At 45.6% G+C, this 20,388-nt stretch overlaps 1 protein-coding gene across 5 annotated transcripts in view; it reads right to left on the bottom strand.

The window, feature by feature from the left end:
• Positions 1–20,388, bottom strand: part of LOC122804756 (sodium channel protein type 2 subunit alpha-like) — a 2,239,151-nt gene that overhangs the window by 1,098,056 nt on the left and 1,120,707 nt on the right. For all 5 annotated transcript variants that reach the window (XM_044074821.1, XM_044074820.1, XM_044074819.1 and 2 more), the window contains exon 10: positions 9,208–9,349. In XM_044074821.1, the coding sequence (XP_043930756.1) occupies positions 9,208–9,349 (142 nt within the window). The remainder of the gene's footprint in view (positions 1–9,207; positions 9,350–20,388) is intronic.

The following is a 20,388-nucleotide window of genomic DNA, read 5'->3' as shown; positions in this document are numbered from 1 at the left end:
TAGTGTTGGTGTGTTTTTTGTGGGTTAACTGTGTGATTGTTGTGTGTCTGTGTATATTTGGACATAATTATGTCTAAAGAAGTGAAGGTCTCAGGCTTCAAGAAGTGTGACTCGTGCTGTCAGAAAATGTCTCTGACAGACGGTCACACTTCTTGTGTGTACTGCCTGGGGCCTTTACACCTGCAGGACTCCTGTGCTATCTGTCACTCCTTTAGCCAGAGAGTCCTGCAGGAACGAAGAAATAAGCTTATTCTTCGTGGCATGTTAAAGCCAGAGGGTTCTCCGACCAAGGCTGGGACGGTTAAGCCCTCTAAGCCATCTAAGGCCCAGGCTGTAGTTCTCAAGCCTTCGGCTGTGGCTCCGACTCCTTCGGAGTCGAGATCGGCTCCGGCTGGAGCCGATCTTTCCACTTTGGAGGTTGTAGTGTCGGCTCCGTCTGGCTCCGATACACAAATACCCATTACTTTGTCGGCTCCGGCTGGAGCCGACGTGTCTTTATCCAGTATTGGAGCCGAAAAGTCTTCGGCTCCATCTGGAGCCGAGGGGTCATCAGCTCCGATGGCTCCATCCAGGAAGAGATCTCGGTCTCCTTCCCTGGAGTCGATTCGTTCGGCTCCGGGATCTCCTCTTTTGTCGGAGCGGAGCCATCGGAGCCGATCTTCAAGATCTTCCAGGCTGTCAGACCATGATTTAGAGAGGGTGGTAAGCAGACTGTTGAAGTCATAGGCACTAGCCCAAATGCTCCATAGCCCGTCTCAACAGACGTCTGCTATTTCTCATCCCCCTGAACTTCCTCCTCCGACTCTCCTTAAGAGTTCGGAGCAGGAGTTTCTCGGAACGGTGACCGTGGGTGCGCCGGAGCCGATACTTCCCCTTTCGGCTCCGATGTCTTTGGCTCCGATCTCCTCCATCAGACCTTCTTTGGAGGGATCTGGTCGTCGGGTCTCCCTTGTCGGCTCTGAGGGGGCGAGTGGCATCGGACCCTTGTCCGACCCTGCTCTCTCTCTTGGAGCTTCGGCATTGGTGAGTTCGGCACCGACATCGGCTTCGGAGCCTTCTCTTTCGGTGGGGCCGGGGATTCCTGTTTCTTCGGAGCGGGATTCTTCTGGCCTCCCTGGGAGAGGAGCCTTCGAGGTGATGAGGAGTGTCCTAGCCCCTGAGCTAGGTCAACGGTCTATTCCTTTAGCTCCTCCATCTTCGGTGCCTGTTGATGTCTCTTGCCAGTCTCTTGCTCCCGGACCCAGAGATCCATCGCCCCAGGTTTCCCCATTGGGAAGAACTTCCTCTTCCGAGGTTTCTCCTGATCCTGCAGGAGAACCCCCGCATAAGAGGACGTGTAAGAGGAAGCACACAGACTCCCCTGAGTCTACTACATCAGATACCGACTTAGATGAGTCGGAGGGCTCCCCACGGTCCCCCTCTGAGGATGTCTCCTTTTCAGACATCCCAGAACTCCTTAAGCAGAGGGGGAACTGGCCTTCCATTGACCCCTCCGAGGATGAGTCGGTATACCTGGAGGCTTTTGGATCTCGACCCTCCACCTCCTGGGTGTCTCCGCCTTTCGACCCACTCATGCAAGTGGTGGCTCGAAGGCGGGCAGCCCAGATTCTGTGGAACCAGTTCCTAGGAGGCCCTCCAAATTCATTACAGCCCCTTCAGACAAACAGTTTCTTTCTAAGGGCATCCCTGTTGATGCTATGGTGGTGGCGGCCACCAAGAAGGAACTTGCTGATCCTTCTGTGCCTGTCCATCCTCCTAACAAGGACTCTAGGACCATGGATAGGTACGGTAAGCGGATGTTTTCTTCAGCGACCTTTGCTATGCGTTCGCTGAACTACCTTTGTCACTTTACCAGACTTCAGAGAGACATTCTCAAGGAACTAGTTGAAGTGGTTCAGGATCCTTCAGTGGCTGGGGCTCAAGAAAAGATTGCCTCACAGCTAGGAATCCTCAATTCTTTGACTAACTCCTCCATGCGGCTCATTTCTTATGCAGCCGATGGAGCGAGTAGGGCCGCAGGCACAGGAGTGGCACTTAGGCGTCAAGCCTGGATGCGGCTTTGTAGTTTCGCAGACCCTTTTAAGGCGTCCTTCACCAATCCCCCCTTTGACGGTTCGGCTTTGTTCGGGCCTCAGGTGAAGGATACATTGACCAGGTGTGAACAAGACGGCAAGACCCTTTCTGCCGTAGGAGTCCATTTCTCCACCCCTTCAAGACCCTATCCAAAGGGTCAGAAGGGAGGGGAAAATGTGGTTCTGTAAATCTCAAGGAGTCACGCCGGACACACGTGGTCAGTTTACCCCCAGAGGCAGAGGGGGTAATAATAATAGGCGCTGCCCTAGGGGCAGAGGGGGTCCGCAGAATCAGGGTAGCAGGGAGCCTCTCCATGATAAACCCTTCCAGCATCCCTGAGGTGTTGCCCGACTGCCCACCCTTGGAGGCAGTCAGGGGAAGATTGTCGCTGTACCCAATAGCCTGGCGTTCCCTCTCTCAAGACAAATGGGTACAGTCGATCATATCCGAGGGCTACAATATCCCTTTCGAGAGGTTTCCCGTTTCTCAGCAATCCCTTCCAGACGTCTCACTCGGTCTAAGGGAATTGGCAAAGCAGGAGGTATCAAAGCTCCTAGCAAAAAGAGCCGTCCAACTAGTGCCAGCAGACCAAGTAGGATCCGGCATCTACTCAAGATTCTTTTTGGTCCCCAAAAGGACGGGAGATTGGAGACCAATTTTAGACCTCAGCAAACTAAACAAGTTTGTCAAGAAGGCCAGGTTCCAGATGGTCACGCTTCAGTCCATTCTACCCTTTTTGGGCAAGGACAACTGGATGTGCTCAATAGACCTTCAGGATGCGTACTATCATATAAAGATTCACAGGCGCTCCAGAAGGTTTCTCCGCTTTCGGATGGGGTCCAGTCATTTTCAATTCAAAGCCCTGCCCTTTGGCCTCACTACAGCCCCCAGAGTGTTTACCAAATGTATGGCAGTGGTTACGGCTCATCTGAGACGTCAAGGATTCCAGGTGTTTCCGTATCTAGATGACTGGCTCCTTTACGCCACCACCAGGCATCAACTTCTCGAGGCCAGGGACTACACTCTGCAAACCTGCAAACAATTGGGGATTTCAATAAACTTCGAAAAATCTTCTCTGTTGCCTTGCCAATCTATTACCTTTATAGGCGCAGAATTAAACACTGTCAGCATGTCAGCCAGACTCACAAAACAAAGAATTCTGGACATCCAGAAGTATGTTCGGATCATATTACTCAGCAAGAAGATCAGAGCCAAATTTGTCCTGAAGGTTCTGGGTCTTATGGCTGCGGCCATTGTACTACTACCTTTAGCCCGCTTCCACATGCGGCTTCTGCAGTGGATGTTGTTCGCTCAGTGGTCATTCCAGCAGCTCCCAATGAGTCACGAGATTTTCGTCACGCAATCATGCAAGAGTCATCTAACCTGGTGGATGTCTTCTCCTCTGCTCCATCAGGGCCGACTGTTTGTTCCCCCAGTTCCGGTTGCCACAGTCACTTCGGATGTCTCTCTGATTGGGTGGGGGGGGCATTATCAGGGCAGGATGGTCCATGGGACTTGGCAACCCATAGAATACCATCTGCACATAAATGTCCTAGAGATGAGAGCAGTGCTTTTAACGTTGCAAGCCCTCAGCGACTTTCTTCCCTTAGGGACTATTGCAGTTCAGATGGACAACATGTCTGTAGTCTGGTATATCAACAAGCAGGGCGGGACCAGGTCCTATCCACTGTGTCGAGAAGCTCTCAGACTTTGGCAATGGGCAATCTCCTCTCATCGGTTTCTGATAGCAACGCATATCCCCAGGAGATCCAACCTCTTAGCGGACAGACTGAGCAGAGCTATTCTCATGCCACACGAGTGGTCTCTCAAACAATCGGTAGTGGACGAGATTTTTCAGAAGTGGGGCTTCCCTTCCTGCGACCTTTTTGCTACACCCCAAAACAGCAAATGCCCGGACTTCTTCACCCTCTTTCCTCTACCAGGCCATTCCCCAAGAGACTCTCTGACCCAGGATTGGCCTCGGGGACTTCTGTATGCCTTTCCTCCATTTCCACGGATACCACAAGTTATTCAGAAAGCTACCGTATTGAGAGCCAAGTTGATCCTCATTGCCCCTTACTGGCCTCGACAAATTTGGTTTCCGTCCCTGCATCGTCATCTCCTGGCGCAGCCTTGGCATCTGGACCCAGTTCCAGATCTTCTGACCCACCAGTCGGGTCAACCGCACCGGGCCATTCATTCTCTCAACCTCACTGCTTGGTTGCTCCACTTCCTTCCTTAGCCAGGCTTCCTATGATCTCTAACCCCGTTAGAAATATCATAGTAGCTTCTCTAAAGTCCTCCACCAGAAAGATTTATGCTAGTAAGTGGAAACATTTTTCTTTCTGGGCAAAGTCTAAACACATAGATCCCTTTACTGCTCCAGTGCATTCAGTTTTGGACTTCTTAGCAGAGATTTTTCAATCGGGGTCTTCTTCTTCTACAGTTAAAGTCCAATTGGCAGCTATCTCTAATTTTCATGTTGGTTTAGCGGATCAAAACATAATGTCCCACAAGCTTTGCAAAGCCTTTCTGAGGGGTATCTTTCTCCTGAAGCCTCCAATCAGAGATCCTCCTCCGCAATGGGATTTGAATTTAATGCTGGCATCCTTGATTCTACCCCCCTTCAAACCGGCTGCTACATGCTCGTTAAAGTTTCTTTCCTGGAAAACAATTTTCTTGGTTGCTGTTACTTCAGCTAGAAGGGTTTCTGAACTTCAGGCCCTTTCTGTCCGTTCCCCATACTTGGTTTTTCACAAAGATAGGGTATCTCTAAGAACTAATCCATCTTTTTTGCCCAAAGTTGCTTCCCAGACGAATATTAATCAATCTATTGATTTGCCAGTTTTTTTCCCTAATTATTCGGACAAAGCTGAACAAAAACTTCATTGCTTGGATGTCCATCGTCAACTCAGATATTATTTGGACAGAACTAAACAATTCAGAAAATCTGATCAACTATTTCTTTCCTATGCAGAGAACAGAAAAGGTCTCCCAGTCTCTAAAGTGACCTTATCCAGATGTCTGTCTTCTATCATTTCTTATGTTTATCTTCTTAGAGGCAAGCAACTGTCCTCAAAACCAAAAGCACATTCTACCAGGAGCCTGTCCACATCCACAGCCTTTCAGGCTAGGCTACCTATTGACACCATTTGTGCAGCAGCCACTTGGGCCACTCCTCACACCTTTGTCTCTCATTACAAATTGGACTTGGCCTCCAGGGACAGGGCTAAGTTTGGTTCCACAGTTCTCAAGAGTCTGTTCCATTGAGCCACCCAGGATAGAGGTGCTAGGACGCTGTCCCATCCAGCAAGAATGAAGCGAGTTGACAACTTAACATTTAGAAGTTATGTACATACCATAACGCTCCATGTTAGTTGTCTTCTCTGCCTTCTTTCTTCGTCCTCCCTCCTTCCCCTGGCCTGGACTGATCTTGAGGTTGTACCCTTTTTTGGGGGTGTTGTCACTCTTTCCAAGAGTTCCCAGTAGGAAGACTCATTATTGTTAGCGGCTATTGGCCTAGTTTCTCCTACATTTAGTAATCTTCTTCCTTGGGAAGAAGTGTTTTTGGCAGGGTTTTCTTCTAGCTACCAAACGAGATCTGAGGTAGTCACGCCTTGCAACATGGGATATAGGGTTGCCTCGAGCTGGTAAAATGAGTTCTTGAGCTTAGCAAGTGCCGAGTCGGAGCCGAGGATCGGCTCCGAACCCATCCAGCAAGAAAGAAGGCGAGAGAAGACAACTAACATGGAACGTTATGGTATGTACATAACTTCTAATTCTCACTGTTTAAATTGCTATTGCAGTTCTGATAAACATCATCTTTTTACACTTTCCAGGTGTTCCCAGGCTGACAGAAACTACATTTACATTTTTTACACTTAGAGCAATAAAGGACATTCCATATGTAAATTATGGTCATTAACTGTAGCTTTAAAACAATAGGCAGGAAGCCTTCATCTAGCCCAGCCAGAGCCGAATTGCAAACATGAAAGTCAGTGATGAAATAATTTTAATTTCAAAGGACCAACAAGAAATGCTTGACTTAGCTTTCTTTACAGCAGATGGCAGTGTTGCCACATTGTTTTAAGTTCAACATTTCGCATTTACAAATGATAGAATTATCTGCACAATTCTATCTGGCTAGGCTGGCCGCCTTCACCCATCTCTACTAGTCTTCACAAGTGGTATGATTGTCACTTAATACAGTCTTATGAAAAATGTAATTGGTTTAGTGTGATTCACAATCACATAACACAATTCTTGTTAGTAGCAGAAGGCTGGAAGCTTGCCTAACTGGAATCACCTGCTTATCCAGTTACTAGCAGTTAATGGAAGATGTTATCTAATGGCACATAGCTCTCAACATCTTACAAGAGGAATAAAAGTAAAAACCAAATATAATGAAGGACCACAAAGACATTAAAGACACTTTAAAAATAATAGTATTAACTGTGAAAGCTGCTAGAATAAAACAAGTTATATTTATATGTATTTTATGAGTACAAGTATGTAAATGTGATAACTAATATTTAATATGCATACATGGACTATAATTCATTGCGAAACCATTAAAGATGAATTTTTGCTTTAGTATGAGAGCACATCCTAACAATGCACAGTATGCTCTGTGCTCCCAAAACAGAAGATTTGAGACAGTAAAGTGAACATGGATTTTTTTTCATTAAGCAAAGAACACTTGCAATATTGTTTTATTTATTTATTTGTATTGTTTGACTTGAGCAGAGCACTTGTTCTACTGGACCATTTTCAGGCTCAGACTGGGGGTACATGAGCTGTCCAGTCAGGTCAAAAATAACACACAGCAGTTACACTATAATGTTATCAATGTCAGACAGAATGTAACTTTTTTAAACAATAACAATTACACTGTTCGTAGTTACAGTATATCTGTGATGTTATCAGAAGGAATATGCACGTTTTCAAGTATAATTAATATAGAACTTTTGCTGAATAGTGGGGTTTTATGGTGATTTATGTGACTCCACTGTTATGGAAGCAGTAACATTTTGCTTGTTTGAAGAAGGAAGATTTTAGTTCTGACTGAAATTTTGGAAAGGGCGTAATACATTTTCTAAGTGGAGTGGTAGTAGCCCAGATATTAGGGCCAAAAACAGAGAAGGCATATTCAGTAGAGTGCAGGTTTACATAAGGGGCCTGAAGGGTAGAGATATGTGCTGGGAAGGATCTACAGTTGTAAAGAGTGGTTTCTGTCATGTAGTGGGCTTGCCAGGAAGGTTAATGAGTTAACGTTAGTGAATTTGAAGTCTAGGCCTGTTACAAGTAGAGTGGTTCTGAGTCCCAAAGGTAACCTTTTGGCTTTACCCAAAAGGAAGCAGTGGTGTTCTTTTCTTGGAGCCAGAGTGACACAGATATCTGCAGGTGATGTTACAGGTGGTTTGTAAGGCTTTGAGACATGGTTTTTGTATGTCTGTAGGGCTTTGAGATATGTTTTTTGTATGTTTGTAGGGCTTTGAGATATGCTTTTTGCATGTGGTGGCCTCAGTGGGGAGACTGTTTTATAGCTGAGGGTGAAGGACTCTTTTTCCAGTAGTAGTTCTTCCTTTTGGGGAAAGAAAAGTGATACATTGTATTGGATCAAAAGAGAAGAGTGTTTACATTGGCCTTAGTGTTTTGTGCATTCTTTTATAGGTTGAGACTGGGCATTTAATTGTTAGGAGAATTCTAGATAATTTGTTGCTACAATAGTGGCTTGTCTGCACTAGGCTGTAAATTTGTAAAGTCTGTTAACTGCTAAGCACTGAAATATCAAAATATGAGTAATAAAGAAGAGTTACACTTTAATGTGAGAGTGCATCCCAACTAGGCAAAATATATTCTGTGTTCACAGAAAACAACAGAAGATTGGATCAAACAGAGTTTGATATTTCAAGCATGCACATCTTAAGGCATTCATGAACATTTACAGCAATGCAGGAAACAAAATGACCAGTAAATCAAACATGACTGACTGCAGGAAACAAAATGACCACTAAATGAAACAGGAGTGACCAGTCAATGCAACAGAATGAGTGGCTCCATCAGCAAAAAGGAAATACAACTACCCAGGTAGCTGACCACTTAAGCTGTTTCCACATGTGATTTAAGTTCTGCAAAGAAAGTAAACTGAATAGTCCTACTGTTTTTAAGACAAGACTGTAAGGACTTGCTACAAGTTAACAAGAGTAATAAGTTAATTGATGTGCTCAAGGCCACACTCATAATGAACATTTCCCACCTTTGAGATGCAAACAGTAAACAGGCAGTGTGTGTGTGTGTGTGTGTGTGTGTGTGTGTGTGTGTGTGTGTGTGTGTGTGTGTGTGTGTGTGTGTGTGTGTGTGTGTGTGTGTGTGTGTGTGTGTGTGTGTGCATATCTGTTGTGTGCTGACATTTACAGCTGAAACAAAACAGAGCGCCTATCATTTGCAGGCTACTGCTTCAGGCTGCAACAGCTTATCTTTAGGGGTGCTATTAGAAACAAGAGGCCAACAAAAGACAGATAATTCACTTATCAGAAGTCTCATTAAGTGCTAAGACATTGCAGGATGTGGGGCACTGTGTAATTTACCCACACTTAATGTGATTTGTCTTAAGGCATGATTAAGCGGCTTAATCCATAAATAATAGGGGCATGTCCAAGTATGCACTTCCTGCAGAAAATCAGCAAAACTATTATATACAGATGACCTGTTAAAAAAAAAAAACAAGCTCTGTATTGAACAGTGTTTGACACGCTTCTTCTGCATTCATTATTGCAGGATTTATTTTGCATGTCAATGCTTATCTGACCAATTTGCCATCAGGACATGGCGAGCCATTTAATTATTCAGTATCGTACTCAACAGGACATCAACACTGGCTTATCAGAAATATAGGGCAGAGTTATACTAGCAAAATGGTTTTGTTCATAAAAATCATTTGGTATTATTTGTAAATCCTTAGTACCACAAAACATATTAGTATGTTATATAGTATGAACACAGGCAGTCATCTGCAGGAATAATCACATCTGATTTAAATGCTAGCACACACACACCTGTCTGTGTAGTACATCTGTTATTAAAGTACCTATGTGCATATGTGGCATATATTGGTCAGCACCACCAACCTACCAGTTGGTAAAGGTTTTCCCAATAGTCTTGTGTCATCAGTCGAAATAAGGACAAGAAGGCCCAGCTAAATGTGTCAAAGCTTGTGTAACCATAGTTGGGGTTTCGGCCAGCTTTCATGCACATAAAACCAGATGGACATTGACTAGGAAATAGAAACACAAATTTAGTAACTTGTATAATAAAAATGCTTTTAGCAAAATATGTTCACATAGACATCAAAAATGAGACATTGAGAAAATACTGTTTATTTTTTTAATGAATCTTCTGTCACTGAAATAAAGCTTTTGTTATTATATTTCAAATGATTTCATTATTTTTTAAACAGTTTAGAGCATTATAGAGCCTGAGTGAAAATTCTGACATTTAAGAGAAAGTACTTGCCTTTTGCCCCTGGTTTCCTCAGTATGGTTTAAATTAAAGAAAAAAAAAAACTTGGAGTAATTTATAACAGAACACACTAATACTTAACCATCTCTGCAGCACACATTATTAAAGAAATGATGTTAAGTTGTCTATCTCGCCTTCATTCTTGCTGGATGGGTTCGGAGCCGACCTCGGCCACTCTAAAAGCTCGAGAGTTGGTTCCACCGGCTCGAGGCTCCCCTTATATCCCACAATGCTAGGCGAGAGTTACCTCAGATCTCGTTTGCCGCTACAGCTATCGAGGTGTTGGTTTTCTACCGGTTCTTGGTAAGTGACTTTTATTGTGTAAGTTAGTCTATTAAAACCCCTTTAATTTTAATATTTTTACTTATTTCCCTTAGTTTAGAGAAATTTTTATCCCCTTCTAAAAAATTCCCGTTTTTTTCCCTCAAGAACTTTAGGTTCTTCCCTTGGGCCTACAGGCCTTTTCTCTTTCCCTAGTGGAGTGTGTGTATTATTTCTTATTTTAAAAACCTAGTTAGTGGTTTATTATAATTTAAACTTGACAGGGTGTAATTAGTGTGTTTGTGTGTGTGTTTAATTACACCTTTAGAAATGTCTAAGGAAGCAAAGGTCTCCGGATTCAAGAAGTGTGATGCGTGCTGTCAGAAAATGTCTCTGACAGACGCTCACACTTCTTGTGTCTACTGTCTGGGACCTTTGCACCTGCAGGACTCCTGTGCTGTGTGCCATGGCTTCAGCCCCAGGGTCCTGCAGGAAAGAAAAAATAAATTGATCTTAAGGGGCTTACTCAAGCCAGAGGATTCCCTTTCTGTTTCTACAGGGAAGCCCTCTAAGGCATCTAGGTCTTCGGCTCCGACAACTGAGCCGAGACCTAAGGTTTCTAAACCTCTGCCTACATCGGCTCCGACTGGAGCCGATGAGTCTCAGTCCACAGTTTCTGCGGTTCCCTCGGCTCCGGCCGGAGCCGAGGTATTAGAAGTTCCTGTGTCGGCTCCGACCAGACCTTCGGAGCCGACAACTAAAAAGAGGTCCAGGTCACCATCTCTTGGCTCCGTTCATTCAGCTCCAGGATCTCCCCTGCTGTCTGAACGGAGCCAAAGATCTCACTCCTCTAGGTCATCGAGGCTGTCGGATCATGACCTTCAGAGGGTAGTGAGTCGACTTCTTAAGTCCGAGGCACTGGCCCAGATGCTTCAGAGCCCGACTCATCAGTCGATGCCTGCCCCGGTCCATCAATATATTCCTCCTTCGACTCTCTTGAGCTCGGAGCCGGGTCGCGTCGGAACCGAGACTGTGATAGCGCCGGACCCGATACATTTGTCTTCGGCTCCGCCGGCTCCGATTTCTTCCTTGGAAGAATCTCGGCGCCGACTTCCTCGCCGGCTCCGAGGGGTGAGTGGCATCGGACCCTTGTCCCACCCCCTCTCCTCTCGGTGCTTCGGCGCTGGTGAGTTCGGCTCCGACATCGGCCTCGGAGCCATTACTGTCGGTGCCGAGGGGGGTTCTTAGCTTCTCGGAGCGGGGACCTCTGGCTCTGCCTGACAGGGGTGCATTCGAGGTCATGCGGAGTGTGTTAGAGCCTGGCTCTACTCCACAGTCGGCTCCGTCCGCCCCTCCCTCTACGGTGCCTCAGGTCAAGTCGACTCACTCCCTCATCCCGGACCGCAGAGAGCCAGCTCCTCAGGAACCCCCTGTGGGGATTTCATCCTCTTCCGAGGCCTCTCCTGATTTGGCAGAAGAGCCCCCTCGGAAGAGGAAGTGTAAGAGGAAACACATTGACTCACCTGAGTCCATCACGTCAGACACAGATTTGGATGATTCTGAGGGTTCCCCCCGTTCCCCTTCTGAAGATGTCTCATTTGCAGACATTCTAGAGATCCTGAAGCAGAGGGGAAATTGGCCAGCCCTCAACCCTTCGGAGGACGAATCTGTGTATCTTGAGGCGTTTGGCTCTCGTCCTTCCACCTCCTGGGTGTCCCCCCCCTTTGACCCCCTCATGCAGGTGGTTGCTAAGAAGGCATGGACGGCTCCTGATTCAGTGGACCCCACTCCCAGGAGACCCTCCAAGTTCATAACGGCACCAGCAGACAAACAGTTCTTAACAAAAGGAGTTTCTGTGGATGCTATGGTGGTAGCTGCTGCCACTAAGAAGGAGCTAGCTGATCCTTCAGTACCTGTCCATCCACCTAACAAGGAATCTAGGTCCATGGACAGGTACGGAAGCGGATGTTCTCGCCAGCGACATTTACCATGCGTCGCTGAACTACCTGTGCCATTTTACTCGTCTTCAAAGGGACTTGATCAAGGAAGCGAGTGAAATGTTAAAGGACCCTACAGCTGCGGGTTTCCAAGATAAGATGAACACGCAGCTGGCTACCCTTAACTCCATAACCAACTCCTCCATGCGCCTTCTTTCTTACGCGGCTGATGGAGCGAGTAGAGCCGCAGGGACAGGTGTGGCCTTACGTAGGCATGCCTGGATGCGGCTATGCAATTTTGCGGACCCCTTCAAGACGTCTTTCACTAACTACCCGCTTGATGGAACATCCCTCTTTGGTCCTCAAGTGAAAGAAACCTTGACCAGGTGCGAAACTGATGGCAAGACCCTTTCTGCCGTCGGAGTCCGTTTTTCTACTCCTTCTAGGCCTTACCCCAAAGGCCAGAAAGGTGGAAAGATGTGGTTCCGTAAACAATCTCAAGGGACTTCGCCTGACGACAGAGTCGTTTCCCGCCAGAGGCAGAGGCAGGAATAACAATGGTAGACGCGCCCTAGGGGCAGGGGGTCCGAGAACCAGGGCAATCGGGAAGCCTTCCTGACAAGCCCTTTCAGCATCCCTGAGGTGTTGCCCGACTGCCCATCTTCGAGGCAGTCGTGGGAAGATTGTCACTGTACCCAGAAGCCTGGCTATCCCTGACTCAAGACAAATGGGTACAGTCCATCATTTCAAGGCTATTCTATCCCCTTTCTTCGCATTCCAAATCAGTCAAAAATCCCTTCCAGATGTTCCACCCGCTCAAAGGGATCTAGCGGTTTTGGAGATTTCAAAACTGCTTGCAAAAAGAGCAATTCAGCCAGTTCCAGCAGACCAGCAAGGATCCGAATCTACTCAAGGTTCTTTTTAGTTCCAAAGAAAACAGGGGACTGGAGACCAATTTTGGATCTCAGTATCTTGAACAGATCAGTCAAGAAAACAAGATTTCGATGGTCACGCTGCAATCCATCCTTCCCCTTTTGGGCAAAGGAAACTGGATGTGCTCTAGTGACCTTCAGGATGCGTACTATCACATAAAATGAACAGACGCTCCAGAAGATTCCTCCGCTTCAGGCTGGGAACCAGTCATTTTCAGTTCAGGGCCCTGCCCTTTGGTCTCACCACTGCCCCCGGTGTTTACCAAATGCATGGCAGTGGTAGCTTCTCACCTGAGATGACAAGGATTCCAGGTGTTTCCATATTTGGACGACTGGCTCCTCACAGCTCCCACCAAGCATCTCCTTCTGATGGCCAGGGATTACACTTTTCGCATTTGTCAAAAGCTGGGTATTTCAATGAATTGCGAAAAGTCTGTTTTGTCGCCTTGTCGCATTATTACCTACATAGGCGCAAATCTAGACACAGTAAACATGTCTGCGAGACTAACACATCAGAGAATAACAGACATTCACAAACTGGTCTCACTCCTTTTCAACAACAACAGAATCAAAGCCAGGTTAGTTCTGAAAGTGTTGGGAATTATGGCGGCGGCCATACCTCTGCTTCCATTAGCCAGATTCCACATGCGGATCCTTCAATGGATGCTCTTTACTCAATGGTCATACCAGCAACTTCCAATGTCTCACACCATTATGATCACGCAAGTGTGCAAAAATCATCTCATGTGGTGGATGTCTTCAACTCAGCTCTTGTTGGGAAGACCCTTTGTTCCACCCCCTCCGGTTGCTACTCTGACAACGGATGCCTCCCTGATCGGGTGGGGGGGGCATTATCAGGGCAGGACGATCCAGGGCACATGGCAACCAAACGAATGCCACTTGCACATAAATGTTCTGGAGATGAGAGCAGTGCTTTTAGCGTTGCAAGCCCTTCAAGACTTTCTTCCCTTGGGAACGATTGCAATCCAGACAGACAATATGTCTGTAGTGTGGTACATCAACAAACAAGGCGGAACCAGGTCATACCCCCTGTGTCGAGAAGCACTCAGACTGTGGCAATGGGCGATTTCTTCTCAGCGGTTTCTGATAGCAACGCACATCCCCGGGAAGTCCAATCAAATTGCGGACAAGTTGAGCAGAGCTATCCTCATGCCTCACGAGTGGTCTCTGAAAGACTCTGTTGTGAGAGAAATTTTTCTCAAGTGGGGTCAGCCTTGCTGCGATCTTTTTGCTACTCCCCAAAACAGCAAGTGCAGAGAATATTTCACTCTATTCCCTTTACCAGGCCAACCCAGCAGAGACGCTCTAGTCCAAGTTTGGCCCCGGGACTTCTGTATGCATTTCCTCCCTTCCCACTAATCTCTCAAGTGATACAGAAAGCTATCGCTCAGAAGGCCTCATTGATCCTCATTGCTCCTTACTGGCCTCGACAGGTGTGGTTCCCCTTTCTACATCGATTTCTTTTGAGCGACCGTGGAATCTGGACCTAGTTCCAGATCTTTTGATCCATCAGTCGGGTCAGTTTCATCGCTCCTCCCTCTCTGAACCTCACTGCTTGGTTCCTCCAGTTCCAACCTTAGCCAGGCTTCCTCAATTATCTCACTCTGTTCGAGATATTTTGATAGCTTCCCATAAATCTTCCACTCGGAAGATTTATTTGAGTAAGTGGAAACGCTTCACGTATTGGGCTCAAGGAAAGGACATAGATCCTTTCACTGCTTCCATCCAATTAGTCCTTGATTTTCTAGCTGAACTCTTCCATGCAGGTTCATCTCCCTCTACTCTTAAAGTTCAATTGGCAGCTATTTCTAACTTTCATGTGGGTATTTCTGAATCTGCTTTAATGTCCCACAAGCTTTGCAAAGCCTTTTTGAAAGGAGTTTTTCTTCTCAGACCTCCTATAAGAAATCCTCCTTCTCCTTGGGACCTAAATTTAGTTCTTGCTTCTTTGATTCTTCCCCCTTTCGAACCTGCAGTCTCCTGTTCTTTAAAATTGCTATCATGGAAGACTCTTTTTCTGGTAGCTATTACTTCAGCTAGAAGAGTTTCAGAGCTTCAAGCACTCAGCTGTCGTCCTCCTTATCTATTGTTTCATAAGGACAGAGTATCCTTACGAACTAACCCGTCCTTTTTGCCTAAGGTGGTCTCGACGTCAAATCTAAATCAAAGCATTGACCTACCTGTCTTTTTTCCAGAATATTCCAATAGGTCTGAACAAAAATTACACTGCCTGGATGTTCATCGTCAATTGAGGTACTACTTGGATAGAACAAAACAATTCAGGAAATCTGATCAGCTGTTTGTCTCCTATGCGGAAAGCAGAAAGGGACTTTCAGTTTCAAAATTATCATTATCCAGATGGCTAACATCTTTGATTTCCCTTGTACATGAAATTAGACACCAAAAACTGCCTAATAAACCTAAGGCCCATTCCACCAGAGCTTTGGCTACTTCTTTAGCCTTCCAAGACAGACTGCCTATTGACACCATTTGTGCAGCGGCTACTTGGGCTACTCCTCACACTTTCATTTCTCATTATAAGTTGGACTTAGCTTCTAGGCATAGAGCTAACTTTGGTTCCACTGTTCTCAGGAGTCTGTTCCGTTAGGCCACCCGGGACAAGGTGCTAGGGACGCGGTCCCATCCAGCAAGAATGAAGGCGAGATAGACAACTTAACATATAGAAGTTATGTTCTTACTATAACGTTCCATGTTAGTTGTCTTCTCGCTTCTTCTTGCCCCACCTCCTTCCCCTGGCCTGGACAGACCTAGAGGAGTTGTGATTGTGACCTCTCTTTCTACCACCTCTTTCTTAGGCATATGCTGTTGTGCATATTTTCTGGTTCAGGATGTAGGTCACCCTTCTTTCTTCCTGTTGTTAGAGGTGGACTCTGTTTAGAGTTATACTGTTACTATTATAAGCTGGGGTTAGCTTACAAACGAGATCTGAGGTAACTCTCGCCTAGCATTGTGGGATATAAGGGGAGCCTCGAGCCGGTGGAACCAACTCTCGAGCTTTTAGAGTGGCCGAGTCGGAGCCGAGGTCGGCTCCGAACCCATCCAGCAAGAAGAAGGCGAGAAGAAGACAACTAACATGGAACGTTATGGTAAGAACATAACTTCTATTTATCGGCCAGGCTTTTTTTCTTTGCAATTAGACAACGTTGGTTTACCTGTAGTCTTACTGAAAAAAAAAATAACATTCATTGGATAGATTTAAAAGACTATAGAAAACACTTAAAGTACAGCTGCATAGACCTAAAGACGCTGAGGTGTAGTGTTAGCCATAAATGTTGGTTTTGTATTCCTGGGTATCATTTAATTTTTCTTAGTGTAGATGTGCACAGAGTTTCTGCAACTGCTACCCATGACCCAAGTAGTCATTCATAGACATTGCTCGTATGACGCGTCAGTTGCTGGATCTTATGACACCCTGCATCATATTTAGACAGACACGTTTATAGTGAGCGATATTTGGTAGTGGAAGGTGTACTCAAAATGCCAAAAAAGCTTTTTGCATATTGTTTTTAATCTTCCATTGGGATGATCACAGCGAGGAATGTGTCAGAGACCATGGAGTATGTATTATATTTGTGCACTGTCAGCTTGGGGGAATGTAACATGAATACAACCATATTTTACTTTCATTTTGCTAGAGGAGTAACTGTGGGGGAAGGAGCAGTAAAATACTGCTGAAGTGAGTTATCACTGGATTCATCAGGGCAATGGCCTTATCCTATGGACTCTGGTAGAGTGTCAGTATATCATAACGTCAACGTAACACTGAGCAACCTGCTGCTTGCAGGCATTAAAAGAGCGAAATAGCAAAGCAGCAAATAGGAAACTGAAGACAAGGAACAGGAATAAAAAATCATTGGTTCCTCGATCCCATCCATGGATGACCTGCACAAGATTAGTTGTGTAGTAAGAGCTAGGAAGGTAATAGATGACCCCACCCATCCTGCGCATAGCATGTTCTTCCATCTTTCCTTGGGTAGACGATATCACAGGTTACACTGCAAAACATCTAGACTGAACAGACGTTTCTTCTCTCCATTCATAATGCTGCTGAGCTCAAATGTTAAGCATGACAGTAGATAACAGGATCAGTATGCCACAAGCTGTGGTATACTGTCTATAGTAACTATCTGGCAATTGCTTAATAACTTGAACAGTTAGCCGATTTCTTCTATTACTATTAGTGAAATAGCCAGAGAGAGAGTTATCACTCCATATATGTGGAATATGAACAGAGTTTATTGCACTGCTAATGTGGATGTGCATTATTCTAAGTAAATCACAATGTGCAATATCTACTGGTATAATATTGTCTTATGTCTTATTGTCCAAATATGTGGTAAATGTATGTGTTGCCAAGTATCCTAACTATTACACTATGTGAATCTCTCTTACTGTCCCTCTAATTATATGTTATGTTATGTCTGCATGCAAGCTGCACTGGGTGCAAGCAGCAAAATTTCATTCAGCTTGCACTGCTAGGTACATCTGATCAACAATAAAGTTTACTTTGACTTTGACTTTGAGGTGATGAAGCTGAAATGAGGGTACAGCACCAAATAGAATGTGCACACACTGTCCGAGAAGGAATAAACTGATGCATTCAAGGTTCGGCTACAAGAGCTCGAGTCCCAAGCACTCAAAAAAAACACTGTCTCAAAGCAAGGCACTCAAGCTTCTTGCCGCTCGTATAGTCTGTTACTCATGCTCAAATATGATTATGAGCTTGTGCAAGCAGCTGCTGCACCTCCCTGAACGCATTATTCTAGTTGGATCAAAGTAAAGGTGGCAGCTATGAGGAGGGAGTGGAGTGGGATTTTAGGGTTTGGGGAGTTTTAGGAGCAGGGAGCAGGAGGGAAGTCTTAGGATTAAGGGCGGGAAGGGTTTATCAGGTTTAGATAGTGTGAAGGGAGTTTTAGATTTAGGAAGTGGAAAGGAAGTTTTAGGGTTAGGGAGGGTTGGGAATTTAGGGTTAGGGAGCTGTAAGGGAGTTTTAGGCTTAGGGACTTATGACTAGGGTTATGAACTGGGTGGGAGTTCTACAGGTAGAATTAAGGCTCTCATAAGGCTATCATTTGTCATAGGGTCGATATTTGGCAGGGCTAAGTAGTTAGGAGAGACTGGGAATCTGAAGACTTGATTTTCAAGCAAGTGGCAGTTAGAAAGGTCATAGAGAGCTTCTTGCATGCAAGCTGTTATAGTAGACTTAGCATTCAGTAATGCTCAGTTTTTTGAGATGAGGTGACCTCATAGGTTCATAGCTAGGTAATAGACTATCGGCCCAAGGGCCTATGTAAGCCTAGCCAACAAGGTTCCCTGGCTTACGCCACCCAAGAAAGTTATTTTCCTGTGATACTGTCGAGCAGAGACACAGAAGTAATCCCCGGGGTGTATTTCCTATTTCCTATCCACTCATCAAGATTTTTCTTGAAGAGTGCTAATGAAGAACTTTGCTTGACATAGATGGGTAGCCTGTTCCAGGGTATGGGAAGTCTCTGGGACAGGAATCTATCCCTCCAGCATGTCCTGTTTATTGTGGTGACAAGGTTTAGGTCCCTAGAGCATATAGCTCGGAGGGATTGGGATTTCTTTAGGTGTAGAATGTCCAACAGCTCTGGGTTTGACATAGCTTTATATGTTAGGCAGAGATCACCTTGGAGTAGGCGATATGCTATGGAGTAAAGCTGGAGTTTTTTGAGGTGGTCAGTGTAGGGTATTTGTTTGAGGCCAGTAATCCACTTTGTGAGGTACTTCTGTGGCCTTTCCAGCTGCTGCAGATGTCTTGTGAGGTACATTCCAAAAGGGGCATTGTATTCTATAATGGGTCTAATGAGTGTAGAGTAGAGGGGAACAATGACCTTTTTTTTCCTGGATGAGAACCCTTTTATGATGAGGTGTGCCATGTAGAAGGACTTCCTGACTACTGTGGTGATGTGACTATCAAAGGGGAGACTACTGTCCACCTGGGTCCCAAGGTCTCTTATCACGCATTCAGTGTTAAGTAGATTGCTGCCTATGTGGTAGTTCATGGGTACAGAGCTTTTATCAAAGGGGATGACACTGCACATTTTGGCATTGAGCTTGTGGCCATGGCTCTGACACCAGGCATCTGTCTCAGTGAGGCCCTTCTGTAGGATGTCCACATCATTTGGGGACTTGACTATGGCTCCTAGTTTGCAGTCATCTGCAAACTTCGTTAGCCAGAGGCCTTCTGTGTTGGCCTGTACTTCAGAGAAGTAGATACCACACAGGAGAGGTCCCAGGACGGAACCCTGTGGTACTCCACTTGTCACTGCTTTGAGGTCAGATTTGGAATCTGCAACTTTTACAGTGTGGGTTCTGTCAGTGAACCAGTTGGCAACCCATCTTGTGACGTAGGGATTTATACCTAGTTTAATGAGTTTAGCTATAATTCCAGAATGGGGGATGGTGTAGAAAGCCTTGACAAGGTCAAGATAGGCTGTGTGAACCACCGTACCCTCATCTATGGCTTTGGTGACTGCCTCAGAGAAGTTGATCAGGTTCAGGAGGCATGATCTGCCTTTCACAAACCCGAACTGGGTGGGATCCAGAGTTTGGAGGTTACCAATTTCTTTGTTTATGAGTTCCATGATGATACATTCCATGACCTTGCAGACCAGGCTCGTCAGACTAATAGGTCGACAGTTGCCGGGATCAGTAGTGGCTCCCCCTTTGTGGAGTGGGATGACTGTTGCTGTGCACCATTCAGTGGGCACAAAGCCTGATGCGAGGCTATTATTGAACATGGTGCTTAAGTGAGGAGCCAATTCGTTCTGAAGTCCGTGTAAAACGTAGCCTGGGATGTTGTCTGGTCCCATGGATGCTGTGTTTTTGGCTTTAGAGAGTGCAGCTTTTACCTGCGTATTTGTGATTCCTGTATAGATATGGGCCCTTTAGGGGGTGAGAGGGGGGTAAAGTTAGCACTGAACCTATCTGCCAGGATGTTGGCAATATCAGTTGGTTCTGTAATTTTCGTGCCTTTGTGCTGTAACTCAGAGAAGATCTGGGTGTTGCCATCAAGATTATTGACATAGCTATAGAATGATTTGTGGTTGTCCTTGGAATTAGTGGTGATTTTGTTTTCGTAGCTAGCTTTGTAGAATCTTATAAGGGATCTCAGCTTCTTACTGAGGCTGACCAGGGAGCTCTTCCACTCATGGGATTTTACTCTCTTTTGCAACAATTTATTCCTTCTGTTGTACAGTTTGTTTATGGCAGGGGACCACCAGATTGGCTTCCTTTTTTTGGAGGATAGCGTCTTGGTTATGTTTGGGATAGCACGATCCATGCACTCATGTAAGTGCTTATAGAGTGCATTTGTGTAGGATTTAGCAGTTGTAACTGTATTGTCCATCTGCCTGGGTGTCATGAAGTTCACCACTTCCGTCTTAAGAAGCATGAAGTTGGCTTTGGAGATATTTTTACTGTGGTTTCCGTAATGGGGGTTTGGGGTTGTATGTGGATATCAAGGGTGATTAGCTTATGGTCGGATCGGACCAACGAGGAGTTGACTTCAGGTGTGGAACACCGATCACTCATGTTGGTAATGACTAGGTCTAGGATATTGTTGCCCCTGGTGGGGGTGTGGATAAGTTGATCTAGGG

Source organism: Protopterus annectens, chromosome 6.part0, assembly GCF_019279795.1.
Source record: "Protopterus annectens isolate FY-2018-M chromosome 6.part0, PAN1.0, whole genome shotgun sequence".
Taxonomy (NCBI): Eukaryota; Metazoa; Chordata; order Ceratodontiformes; family Protopteridae; genus Protopterus; species Protopterus annectens.
Note: the sequence above shows the minus strand (reverse complement) of the source record. Positions and strands in the feature narration are given on the sequence as shown.